Source organism: Pygocentrus nattereri, chromosome 17, assembly GCF_015220715.1.
Source record: "Pygocentrus nattereri isolate fPygNat1 chromosome 17, fPygNat1.pri, whole genome shotgun sequence".
Classification (NCBI taxonomy): domain Eukaryota; kingdom Metazoa; phylum Chordata; class Actinopteri; order Characiformes; family Serrasalmidae; genus Pygocentrus; species Pygocentrus nattereri.
In genome coordinates, this window is record NC_051227.1 from 30847578 (window position 1) to 30864807 (window position 17230).

Sequence of the window (17230 nt, forward strand, 5' to 3'; positions counted from 1 at the left end):
TTTTTTTCCAGTTCTGGAGGTTGAATCAGTAGTGCTGCTCTTTTATTCAGTTCTCTATTCATAGATATTATAAATAATGAAGACTAAGATGAATTTGGTTGAATTGCATCGATATTACATGCTAGTGAAATGTCTTTTCCTTGTTCATTCACAGCCTTACCTGAATCAGCCTGCTGGCAGACAAAACCAGAGCCAGAGCCAGTGTTGTACCGTCACAATGATCTTTAATGATGAGAATCATATAAACACAGACATACAGTTCAGAGGATTGTTTCTATCACTGTTTGTACTGATTTGTAAATCACTCTTAATTTCCTGCTTATTAACTTGTCTTGTGTTTTTTAATGTGTTGCAATTTTTCATCTGATTACATAATAAGACCAATCATACTTAACTGTGAAATATTTAAGCAACACAAGAAGATGAACTGCAAATGCTTAGAAAATGATGACACTGTCTTTTCTCTAGTAAGATGCAGGGTTCAGCAGAGCTTCAGGAAACATTGTTTTTAGTAATATAAAAAATAAGATAAACTACAAAAAGTCAAAGCACATCCAAATACTATTTTATTTTACCCTGTGATAGATTCAGGAGACGCCGGGGCAAAACCCTCTACACCTGCACACTGCAGAGGAGTATGTGGGATAAATGAGAAAAGGGAACCTGTTTAATCTCACCTTTCTCCAGATTTCCCAGATGAACTCTAGTGCACATACACCTGCTCAGGCCCCTTTTCAGCCAGGGTCGTACGCCGTGTGCCTGCTGGACGCCGGGCAGCTCCTTGGGAAGTAATTTGCAGACTGAATGAACTTAGGTTCTCGCTCCTGATAAAAGCCATCACACCTGCCTATAATGACCAACAGTAGACAGAGTGGACAATGGCGGGAGATGGGCTTCTTTATTCTCACACTGGAGCATTCCTGAGTCCAGCCACTGCCACCTTGATTTTGGAGGCAAGATGAGGTGACCACTCTGAATCAGAGAGCCTTTACACTTGATTGTTTTACGTGAGCTCAATCCAATCTACAGTGAGGGGGCTTGTTAAGGCTTGTTGGTGTTAAGCAAAGCCTCTGGTGGTCCAGTCCTCTGCTCTTACAGAGTCTGAATGGGAATTCAGCAGTCTGGGCTGGCACGCCTGCTCTCTTCAGCAGTTAACCGAGCTGAGTGGCGAATGAAGAGACTACAAAACAGTTTCTCTTGGAGTGTCACCTACAGAAAACATGCAGAAAAGAACAAAGACAACATACTGGGAAAAAACGGATTCTGTCATTTCTCTCCAATGTAGAGTTTAACGTTTTATTTCTTAGAGACCAGCGAGACATGAACATTATCGTGAGTCCTGGCTTGGCTGTTCTGTATGGATGACGGATGGTTTGTCCGAATGAATACTGCTCATATTGTGCGTACCTTTTTGTTTCGCTCTAGCTCTTCCTATCACTTTTGGCTCAGTTTATATAAGATACCTGTTGATATAAAAATGCTACATCGTTTCTCCCGTATTTCTTTTCTTTTACACTCTTAAAAGTGATGTGTTAAATAACGACACACTGACTCGTGATGCCTATTTTAACAGGTGCCCTATTGTTTTCTGATTTCTTCATTCTGCATTAAAGGTAACCCCAAATGTGTTACTCGTAACTGAGCACAGAAATATTTCCATACAAAATGTGTTGTTTCCGGCTGGACACACTGATGCCTTAACGCGTGTTTAAGCGTGTATATGTCTCAGTGTTTAAATCCCCCTGAATAAGGCAGCTTGTTAAATACGAATGCTTTCGTTTGCAGCAGCTCAAAATAAATGCATTAAAAATTCATTATGAATTTAAAAAGCCACAGTTCAGTAAAAGCTCGGCACACGTCATATTTTACAGCTGTCCTCCTGAAAAAGCGCCTGAATGCGTTTAAATATTCGAGAATTACATTTAAAGTATATTTATTTACCAACGTCGCACTCGAGCAAAGAAGGTAAAAAGGTCTATTTTACTGAAGTGTTTTTATCGTTTAGAATTTAAATATAATGAATTGATTCAACCGGCAGCTTTAAACGTGTTGGTCAGCGCATAATATTCAGTAACCAAAAAGGAAAAAAGATAAAACGAAATACATGAAGAGCTCAGAGGGAATAAACAGCTGAGCTCAATCATCATCATCCGTTCTCTTACTCAGCCTCGCTGGAGGTGTTGATCATAACCCAGATCCAGCCGCGGTGTGAAGCGAGCTGATGAAGAAGGCTGTGTCGACACCAACGTCGTGCAAACGGCTGTTTTTAAGGTTAACGGGAGAGAGCTGAGTTTGATTAACTTAGCCTAAAGACAGAAGCGCTGATCCTCCGCGGACTGACCGAAACCGAGCGGACAGTAAAACTGCCAGTCTTAGTCTCACAGTGTTTTAAATGGCAAATGATAGCGGCTGTTTTTCACCCCTAAATGCATCTGTGTGCCTGTTTATTAATGTCTGCGATACTGTGAGCGCAGGCGGCGACTCTGCCTTCCTCAGCGGAGGAGAGCTTCACTCATCCTGAACGGAGAAAAGGCTACTACTGCCTGAGGATAAGCTCATAATCATCAGCCCCCGAAGAGGACAACATCTGAATGGTACTGTTCCCAAAGACCCTCCGCCACTTTGTCTTTCCAAACATCTACCGCGATGTAATAAATCAGTTTGAGTTTAACAGACAGACTCAAGCGCTCTGTCCGCTTCAGCTCTTCAGCGTCTGACTTTCTCAAACGCTCCTGACGCGTGTCGATCAGAAACGAAACATCACCGAAAACCTGACAGTCTCAACCGCAAGAGACCGTTTAAAAAGGTGACTATTAAAATGTTTCTTTCTCGTCAGGCGACTCCGCGTCTGAAGGAAGCAGAAGAAAGAAAGCAGAGCACTTGTTGCATTTAAATACACAAAGCGTGGTCAGTGAAGAGGAAAGGACGAGGTCAGCCTCCAGCATAAAGGCCAGAGACTAGAGAGGGATTACAGAGCACACTGGAAACAAAGGAAACACGTAAACCTAATGAGATCTTTGTTTTTCTTCTCTTTCTTTTTTTTCCTGTGTAGCTGGAACTGAAATATTTGACAGAACTGCTGTACAGAACAACACCCTGTATTAGTACTACTGAAACCAAATAACCAGACTGTCTTAAATCCCGACTATTCAGCCTCTAATTGCATGTAACTAATAACAATAACCAGTGTTTTATGTTCTGTCAACGTTTTACTAAATGTTCAGAAGAATAAAACATTAGGGCGGATTATTTGAACTTAAACCACCAAAGATTTTATGCAGAATCTACAGAGTCCATTTACAGAGCTACTCTTCATTACACAGCCAGGGTTTTAACTGCGCTCATTCATTCATGCGTGTCTGTATTTACAGCCGATATAATGTCGTTGCATTAGTCTCACATTAATGGACATACCTGCACTATTACTGCGGCGCTAATTCCGCATTAATGCTGCATTAATTCTCTGGATCAGTGGAGACGTTTACGTCACTATTCATTAAAAAAAACAAGATTTGTTAGTTCAGAACTCTTCAGTCCTTCCTTCAGGACAAAGCATTTACATATGGTAATGTTAAACAAACAAACAAACAAACAAACACATAAATAAATCTGTATGTGTAGCAGTTGGTCACCTGCATGGAAGAAGCCCTGTGTCGGCTTTACTGATGGGCTGAGCGGTAGCACAGTGTGGTATGAAAGGAATCCCCCCCCATTCCAGAGGGTCATTAGAGCGCCCCCACCTGTTACCTGCGGGAAAAAGGTGTGACTTCATCACTGTGAACATCAGAAACGTAAACCTTGCCATGTGATCAGGAACACCTGTAAATCTATACATTAGCACCGTGTTCTTTAAGTCGCTCTGAGCTCTCTAATACGGTTCTTTGCTGAAGACGCACTGCATCTGTGTAGAACCACCAGAACGTTTTGAACTCATAAACACGTGGTCAGATGGTTCATCTCCGTGTTGAAACAAATAGCTGTATTTGCTTTAAAGAACCCTTTTTAAATGGTTCTGTACAGCACTGAAAAGGGTTCCACCGCTGCAGCGAGTCAGAGAACCCTTTTCGCTGAGAGTGCAGGGCTGTTTATTCAGAATCTTCCCCCTGGTGTGTGTGTTGACCCCCTTTTACAGGTTTATTAAAGTAGAAGACAAAACAACACAAAGCGATTATTTGATCAGACGGTCTCGTTGGAGGGTCTGTAATGTCTAATAGAGGAAATGAAATACGTTGCGTGCGCTCGCGCGGTGCGGCCGTTGGTGCGCGCGTGCACGTGTGAAGGAGAGCCAGAGGAATAACTATGTTGATTCCGCTGTTATTTCCATTTGTGGTCTGCGAGGCTGCTATTGGCCCGCGCGTGAGGAGCTGTTACCTCAGCAGATTAGTGCTTTCTACAAAAAGCAAAGAGCGCAGATTAAATCAGCTGCTTTACCGGAGAATAAGGAAATCTAGAGAATTATACGCTGGGTGCTCACGGATGGGCTGAATGAAGTAGTGAGCTGGGCAGAGAGGAGGAGGAGGAGGAGGAGAGGAGGAAGGGAGGAGTGGGGGCTGGTGGCTGTACATGTGACAAGGGGAAATATGAGGGACTTTGACAGGTCTTAAACGGTCTGGCGCCAATGCCTCAGTCTACTGGCTAAATATAGCAGGAGAGATGATGCAGAAGTTTGGGCAGAGATGGCGAAAAGATGGAAAAAGGGGGCAACAACGTACAAGATAAAAAAGGCGGAAAGGAAAGCGACCCTTTAATAAGCAATACGAGCCTATTGTGTTTTAGTGACATCACTCTGAATAATAGTGAAAACCCGTATGATGTTTTATAGAAATAATATTTTGTACTCGAGCCTAAAATGTGTCGTTAAACTATCAGACAAAGCACTCAATGAGGACCTGACTGACCCGAGCAAATAATGCATAAAGAACCCCGATATTAGTTGTTAAATACTAAATTAAAAAAACAGTGATACTGTGAATTTACTTGGTTCCAATTTACATCTCCACATAAAAATAATGTACTATACCAAGAAAAACAAGACAAAAGTAAGTGAACAGAAAGACAAATTATGATGATGTAATCCGTGCATCACTTGCTCCTCTAAATTTGCAGAGCACCACTTTATTTACCTGCAGCTCTTCAGAAGGGTCGGAGCACCCTACCTCCCCAGCTCTCCACTGCGGCGCTGGGAAGTTTCCTCCCAGCCCAGGAGCAGCTCTGAAGCCCTGTGTGATAATGGCTCAGTGCTTGATTACATTCTTGTCGGTTTGGATGTGTGTCAGTGAGGATCTGGGCCCTAGGAAAAATAAATCGGACCTAATTGCTGGGACTCTGTTGATGTGATTAGTTCCTTAAGTATATACATGGAAAACCATTACCATTCCCATGTGTGCCTAATCTCTTTCCACTTCAGATCATCGCCCTCTGTCCAAGGTGAAGCCCGCAGATCAAACATAGACTATTGATCAGGCCCATTCAGAGGCTCTGTAGGTAAAACCCTTCACCGCCCAGCACTGCGAGTATTCTCTAATGAGCAAATCACAACGGTGCGACCAGAGACAGATCCCCAATTGCTCTGAGCTGAGGAGCGCAGACAGAAAGACAGCGGTCTTTATCATACAGCTCGACCTAAATAATGATGGCTTAACGGTTTTTTTTCAGCTGCAAGGCAGTTTGAACGGCGCCCAAAAGCAACAGCAGGCTGCAGTAAATATTTACACGAGTGAACCGCTCTTATACCATTTAAACTCAGTTTACTGACTCTCTGCAGTAGATCGCGCTACCAGCACAGCCCTATTACACAATTACACCATGTTACACCATATCACAATGTTAACCCAACCAGTTTCACCTTTTACACAACAACAACAATAATAACAATAATAATAATAATAATAATAATAATAATAATAATAATAATAATAATAATAATAATAATAATAATAATAATAAAAAGAAGAAGATAATGAGGATAAAATAATTTGATTTTATTTTATTAAATGAATTACATTATTTTGGGATTTCTCTTTCTTTTACATAGATTTATATCACCAAGATCAATCGTGCTGTTTTTATATTTAATGTTTATTCATTCATTTTATTATTTATTTTAGTTTGGCTTATCATTTAGGGACAATCTACAAGAACACCATCTGAACATTTGCCAGACATTTTGTTTAAAAAAAAGAGGAAAATACAAAACGAAACAAAACTATTTTCCCACATTAATGGTTTGAGGACGTTAGACCCTCCCTCCGGTAAGATGTTAAGCTATTTGTGTTATTTTAACGGTAAGATTTAGTCCCTCTTTATTCTGCTGTGTGTATATCAGAGGTATCTCTGTATGAGCGCACTCCTGATTTACTGGCCGCTCTGTCTCAGCAGCAGTGAGTCTTCTACACGCTTTATACTCTTTGTTCAGCAACAGGTGTGCATGACTGAAACACTTCAGCCCCCTGATTAACTCTTCTAAATATCATCATTTTCTACGCTGCACTGTTCGTAAATAATACTGTGTTTATTTTTTATTTTATTTTTTTAAATAATAGTTTCGACTCGTATTTTCTTTCTGAGTATTTGGGTGAAGTACTGTAACTATTTTTCTAGCGTAATATCATTATTTCACTTCACTTCACGTCTTTCCTTTTGGTCTGACAAAGCTAGAAAACTACATTTTTGATGTTCTAACATACAGACAGACACACAGACAGACTGCTCTGTTTGTTTCCTCTTGCAGACCCACACGCATAGCAAGGCAGTGTTTAGAGATAAAAAGGACCCTACGGGGAGTTTTCGCGCGTGCAGGAGCCCAGTGAGAGTAAGAGTGGGGCAGGAAGGTTAAGGCAGGTCTCTGCGTGTTTCAGGAGTGGGAGAATGGAGACTTTCTCTCGGCCCAACACTGAAATTCTGAAGATTCATCAACATGTTCAGTTTTAACTGCTAACCGAGTCTTGACTTTTCACCCAAAAACACAGCCGTGATCCGGTGCAGCGGTGGCAGCGGCGCTTTAAGAGGCTCTGTGGGCAAATATGAAGTGACAGGAGAAGGTTCTTATTGTGGTCCGCCTGCCGCCTGGAGCCCTTCAGCTACTCCACTACACACACACACACACACACACACACACACACACACACACACATATATATCCCTTGTCCCAGTGAAACCTGCAGCAGCCTGCATCTGTGACCGTGTGTCCAAAGTGCACAGTAAATATTTAGTGAAGTCCCAACACACTTCAGCACTGCTGAACCCGTCTGAGAAACAGTGAACACAGACACGACCGTGAGGAAATATCTCCCATATGACAAACATCTGACGCGTTTAAAGCTGCAGCAGGAATGATCTGATATTAAATATAAATAAAACCCTATTAGAACATTTCTGTCAATCCTATAAAACATCCAAGACAAACCAAAAATGTGAGAAGTATCAATCATGCACACTAAATAAGTCAAATGATCTTAGCACTCGAGAAATATCAGGCACATGTGAAACCACATCAGAGATGATATCTCCGTGTGCGAAATAACTGGCACGTTTATAGCGATTGAAAAATTAATCACCATTATGAAAAAAAACCATCTGACGTATAAAAGCTGTTGGAAATGAATAATCTAGGTGGTTATTGCATTATGAGTTTTAGTATTAGTTTTGGCTCTTGCGCATGAAATAATGTAACCAGCGTCGTGTTTGTTGTTAAGACTGAAACTTGCTAAAGCGGCGTTTTCCCTTTAAGAAAGTCGCTCCTTGATGGCAAACAGTAAGAAACTCACCCGCTGATCTTTACTCCTTCCATCCTCGTGCTCTCGCAGGAGCGCTGCTGTTCCTCTGGACTCAGCGGATCCCCGTCCAACTGAAGTACTGAGCACGTTTCAAAAAAAAAAGAAAAGAAAAGAGGACAGTTTGATCATCTGGACGAGACTTATAAAACATTAAGTCTGCGTTCTCAGACTCCACGGCTCTAGGCTCGAGTCGCTCCTGCGCGGAAGGGACAGCGGGATGAGCTCAGTGATCTAACTGGGGGCGAGCGGGACATTTTAACCACAGGCTCACGCTCGAAGCGCGTTCACGTGTTTGTAAACACGCGCGTCCGATGGCAACTGTCTTCCTCCAGCGCGAAACGAGCCTGCTGCTAAATGGGCGCGTTCTCTGAGGCGCTCGTTCGTTTGCGGACTTGGCCTGTCCGCGCTGTGTTTACTGAGCGGATTAGAGAAATGAAAGCGCTCGTTGCGCGAGCTCCGCGGCGGATCTGGAGGTGAGGGGGTTTGGGTATCAGACAGCGCGCGGGGCAGGCGGCTGTCCCGTCCGCAGCCTTCAGCAGCCCTCCGCGCGCTGCCCGGCCTCCACGCGGGGGTGGGAGTTCCTCGAGCCGCGCTGTCATTGGTTAATATTTTATTCTGTTGACATGTTTTCTTACTGCTAATGCTTCCGACACCTTTCCCGTCCGCCCCCCTTCTCCACCCCTCCCATTCACCCCCCTCCCCTTCTTCTCGGGCCTGGCCCGAGCTGTCAAAACCACGCCTATGGAGAGCCACAATTGGTCCAGAAAGCGTAAAATCAGCAATCAAGGGGGCTTGGTTCATTAGTGCTGGGAGCCCAAGCAGGAAGGACGTGCGAGAGAGAGTTGCACTCGGACAGAGCTGGACCTGAGCGCGTTCTCTTGGCTCGTGCTCGAAGCTCGGATGGGCATCAGCGTCGAAAAACAGTGGTCTCGGTCGCTTTTTTACGAGGAGGACGGCTGCAGGGAGAGAAAAAAGGGGGATCCCCAAAATCTGCTCTGAAATCGTCGCTGCCTTCACTTTGACTGGTAATATTCGGAGTGTCCGCGGAGGCTGAAGCGGTGACCCCCCTCTCCCCTCCTCTTTCCTCTTCTTTCTTCTCTTCTTCTCCTCTGCCACTTCGCCTTTGCGCTTCTCCACGTCCCTCCGTCGCCCGTTTTCCACACGCTTTTGCACAACTGCGCTCGAAAAACCACGCCAGCCTTCCTCCCGCTCAGCTCAGCGAGACGACGGGGCGGCGTTGCTCCGCTGCTCTGGAATACGCGAGGAAAAGAAACAAACAGCGCAGCTCTAACTACCATCCCATTTCCCCTCGGCGAGTTTTGGATGCACCGATGAGAGATCCAGTCTTTTCAGGCACTGCCATGGCTTACCACCCTTTCCACGCTCACCGGCCCACCGACTTTCCCATGTCAGCGTTCCTGGCGGCCGCGCAGCCCTCCTTCTTCCCCGCGCTGGCTCTGCCTCCCGGCGCGCTCACCAAACCCATCGCGGAGCATGCGCTGGCCGGGGCCGCCGAGCCGGGGCTCCATCCGGCCCTAAGCCACCATCAGGCGGCCCACCTCCGCAGCCTCAAGAGCCTCGAGCCCGAGGAGGAAGTGGAAGACGATCCCAAAGTTACACTGGAAGCAAAGGATCTATGGGACCAGTTCCACAAACTGGGAACAGAAATGGTTATTACGAAATCTGGCAGGTAAATCTTCCTCTTCACAGCTGGGCTCGGGTTCATTTTAAATACTGCCATCATCTGGAATTAGTGGCGTTTATACATTATTAGTTCGGCCTTTTCTATTTTGAAGCCAGAATTGCGTTCATTTTTAATTCCGTTCAGCGGACGCTTGTTTTGTTTAGGCCCAAAACAAATGACTCGTCCACATTTGCCATTTTACTTGCTGTTCATTTTCCAGCTGGTGTCCTATGATTAAGATCAGGCCTGAGAGAGTTTACAGAGACAACGTGTGTAGCAGAACATTTCCTCCCATGCTCAATTTTCTGCTTCACATTTGAACACAATGTGGACACAAGTCTGCTCCAGATCTGCTCCACTGTTAGCACGCTGGGTTTAGACGCTTCAGCGCTGGATGTTGAATTGGTTTTACAGGCCTGTGTGTTCACAGCCTACACAGTGACCCTGTCTGAATTCTCTCCGAGTAGAAAAACCTGCTCCTGTGGCGGCCTGAGCTCGGAGAGAGAGGAGCAGCTCGGGCTTTTAAACTAACTGACACTTCCAGAGATGTGCACTGTAGCAATTATTGTCCGATCAGAAATTCACTGAATATCCCATCATTTAGATATACAATAAAACGCGTTTTAAACTGATATTATTTAGCTCAATATTATTTAGTTCGTTGGAAAATGGGATTGAAAAAAAATTAATAAATAAATAAACAAAACTTATCAGGTCTTCTTATGGCAATATAAACACTTAAATATATGTAGTGGTCAGTCTGATTTATTGTGCTCGTGCTGTGCTCGGACGTTGGTTGGAACAGTAGAATAGTAAAGTGTAATTATAGTGTTATTAAAATGCGCTGAAGTCTAATTCGCGTTAATAAACAATCGTCTTTTCCCCTCACAGGAGAATGTTTCCGCCATTTAAGGTCCGAATAAACGGACTGGATAAAAAAGCCAAGTACATTTTGTTAATGGACATCGTGGCTGCCGACGACTGCCGCTATAAGTTTCACAACTCGCGCTGGATGGTGGCGGGCAAGGCCGACCCGGAGATGCCCAAGCGCATGTACATCCACCCGGACAGCCCTGCCACAGGAGAACAGTGGATGGCCAAGTCTGTCACCTTTCATAAACTCAAGCTGACCAACAACATTTCGGACAAGCACGGATTTGTAAGTAGCCTGTTTCTGCACGCTACGGGCTCAGATGAATAAATATTTGTGGTTTTGAATTTTGACAGATATTTTGCACAAATACGGAGCTTCAGGCCATTTATTTGAAGTGTTGGTGTCACTGATTCCCCCAGTAGGTTTACTGTGCCCACCGTTTCAGATTGGCTGAACGTCTTGAATATGCTTACGGTAAAACTAGGCATATGTTATTTTTATTATATTTTTAATCGCAGACAGAATGTGACTGAGTCACGTTGGGGCTGTGAATAATCCTGGTTATTGTCAGTGGGGTTATATTATGTGAACACTTCATTCTGAGTTTTTCTTGGCCCCTGCTGTATGGTATAGTTTTTGACAGAGGCGCAGAGTCCCGTGTGGTTCTGGAGGTGGAAAGTGATAGAAATCAGGTCAGGAGAGCGGAATAGATCTGGGATCGCAGTATACTCAGTGATCCAGGCTCTCCAAGACACCATAGAGGAAAAAACTGTATTGAGCTGCCCGTCCTGAAGGCAGTGGTCTATCCAAGCATGTTTTAATGTGAAAAAGGTGGCGGGTGTATCAGTTGTAGAACGCAGCCCTGCGCATAGCCTTACATGTGTATAGTCCAATGCAGCACGCGCCCCTCTGTGCCCTCCACCTAAAACAAATTCGGCAGGAAACATATACACAATTTACATGCATGCCGCACTCATTCGATAACTGTAAACTCACATAGGAAGGCTTATAGTTTTTCCTCATTTTGCCCACTGTTGCAGCCAAACTCTTTTCCAAGCTGTTCCATCGTGTTTAGGCCTTTAGGTCTGATTTTCACTACTGGTTTGTTTCTACTACGGCTCCGCTTTCATTTCCCAGCGTCATGTGACCGCATAACCTAAAGTATCAGCACGCTGTTGTGAGCATTTGTAACTTTCTGAGGAGTGTAAAGAGTAAATGAGTGTTTTGTTTATGACCTAATACGTCGTGGAAATCAAACTGTCCCCTGTTCTCTCCTTCTCTGTTTTATTCCCAGACTATACTGAACTCCATGCATAAATACCAGCCTAGGTTCCATATTGTGAGGGCCAACGACATACTTAAGCTTCCCTACAGCACTTTCAGGACATATGTGTTTCCCGAGACCGAGTTCATTGCTGTCACTGCCTATCAAAATGACAAGGTACGTAGTCCATATTTGCTTTAAAAAGGAACCAATTATTTGCAGTGACAAGATTTGTCAGTAAATAAACTAGACCACGTTTGTGAGCGAACATTTCTTTCAGGGCTTTTTTTTGCGTTTCACTCTGTTGTACAGCTGTTCTCACGACGTATCTTTTCTATTTTCGAGTAATTTAGATGGCTGAAGGTCTTTTTTTAATGCAACTTTTGTTCTGACATATTTTTCTGTTTCTTTCTTTTTTATATATGGCGTCTTTTAAAGTGGCCATTTCTTTACAGTCCCTGTTTTTGTTGTTCATGCGGCTCCTGCTCATAGGGGCTCTTCTGAATAAACACGGGAACATATGCTGTTCATCTGCGTGCAGTTTGGCCGTTAGCATGTATCAGAACCTCTTCTATTGGCCGCTGGACCCTCAGCGCTCATATTAATTGGAGGCTGTGTCTGAGGGGCCTACCGGGCTTGTTGCTATCGTAAAGTTTATGGCATAGAGTCACAATCGATTAGCACGGCCTTAAACTCCGCGCTCTGTCCGGAGCTCCACACCTCAATCACAGCGGCTCACTCGCTCAGGTCTCACCTCAACAAAGAAGAACGACAGCGAGGACTGAGCAGCTGCGCTCAGCCCAGCGGAAAACCCGGCCTTATACTTAATTTAAGCCCCTTATCTCCCGACTGAAAACAAAAACAGTGTCGTCTAAACACTTTTTTATCCCACTTGTATATTAATTATTGATGTCATTATTTGCCCCCTGCTGTTGGTTGTGTTCTGTATTGTCTACTAGTCTGTGACAAATGGAAAATATTTACTGGAGAAATGTTCTCGCGGGGGTCGTTAATATGCCCTTACCCTTCATTAAATATGCTTTAATAATTAAAATGCCACGGAGGCATCGTTTCAAAGCATTGTTTTTAGCAGCAGACTGGAGTTATAATTAAATAATCTAGGGTTTAGGCAAGGAAAGCAAAAAAAAAGTCATTCCATATGGCATTAAAGCACTGCGTGTAATAATAATAATAATAATAATAATAATAATAATAATAATAATAATAACATGTTTGTCTTTTGTCTCCAGATTACACAGCTGAAAATCGATAACAATCCCTTTGCTAAAGGATTCAGAGACACAGGAAATGGAAGGAGAGAGAAAAGGTGGGCCTAAATCTCCTGTGTTAGCTTTAATCCACATTACTGCTTTAGTAAGATCGCATGTGATTCCTATTTTCTCTCTTTGCACTTAAGTCGTGTGTTTTCAACCAGGCCAGGCTGATTATCACTGACTTTGTGCTCTTGCTCGCGTCTGTGCTCCAGGAAACAGTTAACTCTCCCCTCATTACACATGTATGAGATGGGTCAGTGTAAAGTGGACCGGGATGGTGGAGACTCTGATGCCTCCTCAGGAGAGCCTGCCAGCGGGAGAGAGACTGCCCACTCCCCTATCAGACCAGTGACCAGCCCGCTGGCTTTCACTCGGAGCAGCAGAGGTAGCCTTCCTCATTCACTGATCCTGCTGGCCAACAAACACGCACTAAATCAGAAAAAAACAAATATTTCATTTCCAGCAGTGAAAAATAACAGGCTGAATTAGAGGAATTAGCATGCTGCTAAGTGAATTAAAACGTACTTTCCTCATTGATTTTCGAGCTGACTCGACAAGTAAAATCTACATTTAGACTTAATCTCAGGCTTACTGTGGACATGAAGATATGGGCTAATAGCAGACTAAGCTGTTAGCCCACTTATAACCTTCTGAATATTCAGGCTCAGCTGTAACTGAACTATAGTTTTATAGAGAAACGTGTTTTGTTCACTGAGCTGTAATTTCAGTCTGTTTTTATTGTAAATGTATTTTACGTATTTGTCATTGATATTCTAATTGTTGCTATGCTCTTAGGCTAAATAATTAGCTAACTATGCCTCTAGCTATTTTAGGGGAACTTAAGAGTGAGACTGGTTACAAAAATAAAATTAAAAGGTTAAGATCATGTTTAACATTGCTTGCTTCGTTAAAAATAGTTTTTAAATTGCTTATACATTAAAACATCACCTTGAATTGACAAGAAATAGACCACACGTTGAAGAAAAGTAAAGTAACAAACAGGATCTTTACTGTGGAAAATGAGGCATGTAATAAGCCCCAAATCACACACGTATCCCTCACATATCCAAGCTCTTCAGCACATATTGCTGAACACTTCTACAACTAAAGCCAAGTTACTTTACAGCAATACATGAAACACATTATTTGCTTATTATCTTAACATCTGAATAGAAAACTTAACCAGTTTTTCTTCTCCCAGATGACAAAACCTGCAGTGACAGTGAGCATGAAACTGACCACCAGGAAGAACGGTGTGGCGAGTCAAGCAGTCCTGCGCCCAAGCCCCCTTCTCCTTTCAGCCCGAGGTGCGAGGAGCGGCCCAGAGAGAGGTCCAGCCTGGACAAGAAAGAGGACTACTCGGACTCGAGAAAGGCCAGTGACACTGTATTTAACATAGGCAGCGCAGACAAAGACAAGCTGGAGCACAAGCACAGGAAAGACTCCGAGTCGTCCAAGAAGGACGCGGACAGCGGGGGTCTGAGCGGGAGTAAAGAGAGCTTCTCCCCACTCATGGTACAGACTGAGAGCCCCTCACATTTCGGAGCGGGACACCTGCAGAGCCTTGCGCTCTCGGGCCTGCACAGTCAACAGTTCTTTAACCCTCTGAACACCGGACAGCCCCTACTCTTCCACCCCGGACAGTTCGCCATGGCGCCTGGGGCATTTTCGGCAATGGGCATGGGACATCTGCTGGCCTCGGTATCAGGAGCGAGTGGCCTGGAGAACGGCAGCGTGGCAGCGCAGGGGGCTGGAGCTACTCCCAGCCCCTTCCCCTTCCATCTGTCCCAGCACATGCTGGCCTCTCAGGTAAGACATTCCCATAACCATCATTTACAGTTCCCATCAGCGTCTCGCGTGCTAAAACGTGATTATAATTGTCCGCAAATGTTTGCAGTAGTGAGGGTGCAGCCGTGTGTCTGAGTTTATGGATAACACGTTGAGGGCTGTCAAACAAAATCAGGCTCTGGCAAGGACGTCCTCATGGTTAGCTTGTATGCAGACAGCTCAGAGACAGAGCAGGCTCACCCTGCGAGCTCTGGCGTGGTTTAGATCCACAGGTAGCAAAGGTGACATGTGGATGGAATACTGTCCTACAGGTCCATGTGTTTGGAGATGATATCCATAAAGGAACTCCATTGGTTTACACCTGTGGAAAGGTCTGCAGGAATTTGATTTGCACTGACATTTATTAACTCATTACCCAGTTTATGTTCAGCTCTAAACTCCCACTCTGTCTAGCTCTTCCTCCCCATACTAGTTTCTAACGCACGTCTCTTCTTCCAGGGCATTCCCATGCCACCCTTCGGCGGACTCTTCCCCTACCCGTACACGTACATGGCTGCTGCGGCTGCTGCGGCCTCTGCCCTGCCGGCCAGCTCCACGGCCTCCTCGCTGTCCAGGAACCCTTTCCTGAGCGGTTCGCGACCCCGCCTGCGCTTCAGCCCTTACCAGCTGCCCGTGTCCATCCCTCAAAGCACAAACCTGCTGACCACCGGGCTGCCAGGCGTCCTCAACCCCTCTTCCGAATCATCCAAGTCCGGCAGCAGGGAGTCCAGTCCGGTGCCCGAGCAGCAGCAGGCCCACAAGGGCGGCTCTGGCCAGAGGAACGGCTCTCCAAAAACTCCGCTGAAGGAGTCTATCAACGAGCTGCAGAACATCCAGAGACTCGTGAGCGGCCTGGAGAGCCAGCGAGAGCCATCCCCGAGCAAGGATTCACCCAAGTGATCAAGAGTCCCCAAACCTATCCAGGGCATGACTTGAATCGCCAGAGGATGTCATCAAGCATTCTCTGATGGATGTTCGTGTACTCGTAATAAATACAAACAAAACGCGCATGGATGACCACTGTGGCAATAGCAGACAGGACCGGACAAAAAAAGAAACAACCAAAAACGACCTGTTGAGGACGAAACGAACTTGGTGCTCTTGTGGTGGAAAACTTGAAGAGAGCCAGAAAACGGTGCGAAGACAATCTCCCACAGACCCTATCCTGACTGAGTCCATGCCAAACTTGCTGAAAACCTCATCAATCCGTGATTTAAAAAAGGCGAGACGGAAAATAATGAAGGCTGACCACAGAACTGTGGAGATGAATGATGATTCAAATGACAATTAATAATCTCTAAATCAGCCAGGCTACACCCCAGAAAACCAAACAATAAACACGAATAAATGACTAAATAAAAACGGTATTAGAAAAGGGATCGAGGTGACAGTTATTGGTCAGTTTGTGATATCCGCCGGACAGCTGTACGTGAACTATTTAATGTAATTAAAAGTAATTCTGTAAATAAGCTATAAGGATCCAAGAATATGCAAATTGGTATTAATTTATTCAAAGCTGTACATTTGCGTGTACATAATATTTAGAGTTTAACTCATTGCTTTTTTTGTCATTTTACATGAACGCATATTGTAAATGGAAGCTACTTAATAGCGCTTGATGGGTTGGAGCAGATCTTTCTATCTGTGATGCATTTTGCTGTTTAATCTGCCTGTGACACGCAGCGGAAGTGTGTGCCATCGCTGCGCAGTGGCTGGAAGACCCTTAATGAGGGCAAGCTGGGCGCCTCAGGTGAATCTTCTCCAACACAGGCGAGCCACATTCCTCCTCCCGAACTGACTAAAGCCCACACAGCCCACAGGGACAGGCCTAGAGCTCAGTGTATGAACGTGTCGCATTTGCTGGTTGTCCAGATTTTTTTCTGTTGTTGGATTCTCTCACAGTTTCAATAAAAATGTGTTGAAATAAGTGCCTGTGGCAGCTTTGTTATGGACTAGCTTTGCTGGAGATTAAACCACCGAGCGTAGGCCAAACAACCCATATCAAACAGTGCTCTAACAGTGTGAGGAGCGGTCGACATCTTTAGCAGGTCCGGTTAGCATTGCTGCGCGCTCCTATTAAACAATGTACACAGCGCGGAGCGCACGTGACTCAGGCCTCCGAGGAGAAACCCAAACTCTCACAAAGTTTGCGGTTATCAAGTACACGCGAAACCGCGTCCGGAAGTCTTATTATGACTATTATTCTGCTCGAGTTTACATTGTCGTCACAGCTCGGCCATGTAGACTCCGCTCTAGCCTGTGCTACTCTGCGCAGACCTCCTCCAGGCCGGCCAAGCGTAAATAACAAGACGCAGACTAGAGCGCCCTCTGTCGGACACACGCCTACTCTCCTTTGAGTTTACAGAAGTGCAGACGCATTATTATTTTCTGTTATGTTTGAATTAATTAAACTTTAGATCCCGAGGCAGGTGGCTTGTACAAGACAGTACTTACGTCCTGAAGGCAGAGCTACATTGTAAAGATCCGAATTTTAATCTAAAGCCTGCAAAATATCTGTTTACCAAATATGTA

General features: G+C 44.6%; 1 protein-coding gene and 1 long non-coding RNA gene across 2 annotated transcripts; one reads left to right on the forward strand and one right to left on the reverse strand.

Annotated features, from left to right (window-relative positions):
• Positions 1-207: 207 nt before the first annotated feature.
• On the reverse strand, positions 208-8346 carry LOC108425900. Its single transcript, XR_001857738.2, has 3 exons — positions 7767-8346; positions 3633-3747; positions 208-3489 (listed from the first exon to the last, which is right to left on the reverse strand). It is a non-coding gene; the product is annotated as an uncharacterized LOC108425900 (long non-coding RNA).
• A 451-nt stretch (positions 8347-8797) lies between these two features.
• Positions 8798-16626, forward strand: tbx2b (T-box transcription factor 2b). The gene is made up of 7 exons (XM_017694950.2): positions 8798-9465; positions 10351-10618; positions 11628-11774; positions 12848-12924; positions 13084-13256; positions 14073-14680; positions 15158-16626. Exons 1-7 carry the CDS (start codon positions 9107-9109, stop codon positions 15596-15598), a joined length of 2073 nt encoding a protein of 690 aa, XP_017550439.1. The 5' UTR covers positions 8798-9106; the 3' UTR covers positions 15599-16626.
• The last annotated feature ends 604 nt before the right edge of the window (positions 16627-17230 follow it).

Bases quoted from the DNA above. Each gene is read 5' to 3' on its own strand.
- tbx2b (XM_017694950.2), top strand. From the start codon at position 9,107: ATGAGAGATCCAGTCTTTTCAGGCACTGCCATGGCTTACCACCCTTTC. The intron at 11,775-12,847 runs GTACGTAGTCCA...TTTTGTCTCCAG, and splicing joins CTGCCTATCAAAATGACAAG to ATTACACAGCTGAAAATCGA. The intron at 12,925-13,083 runs GTGGGCCTAAAT...TCTGTGCTCCAG, and splicing joins AATGGAAGGAGAGAGAAAAG to GAAACAGTTAACTCTCCCCT.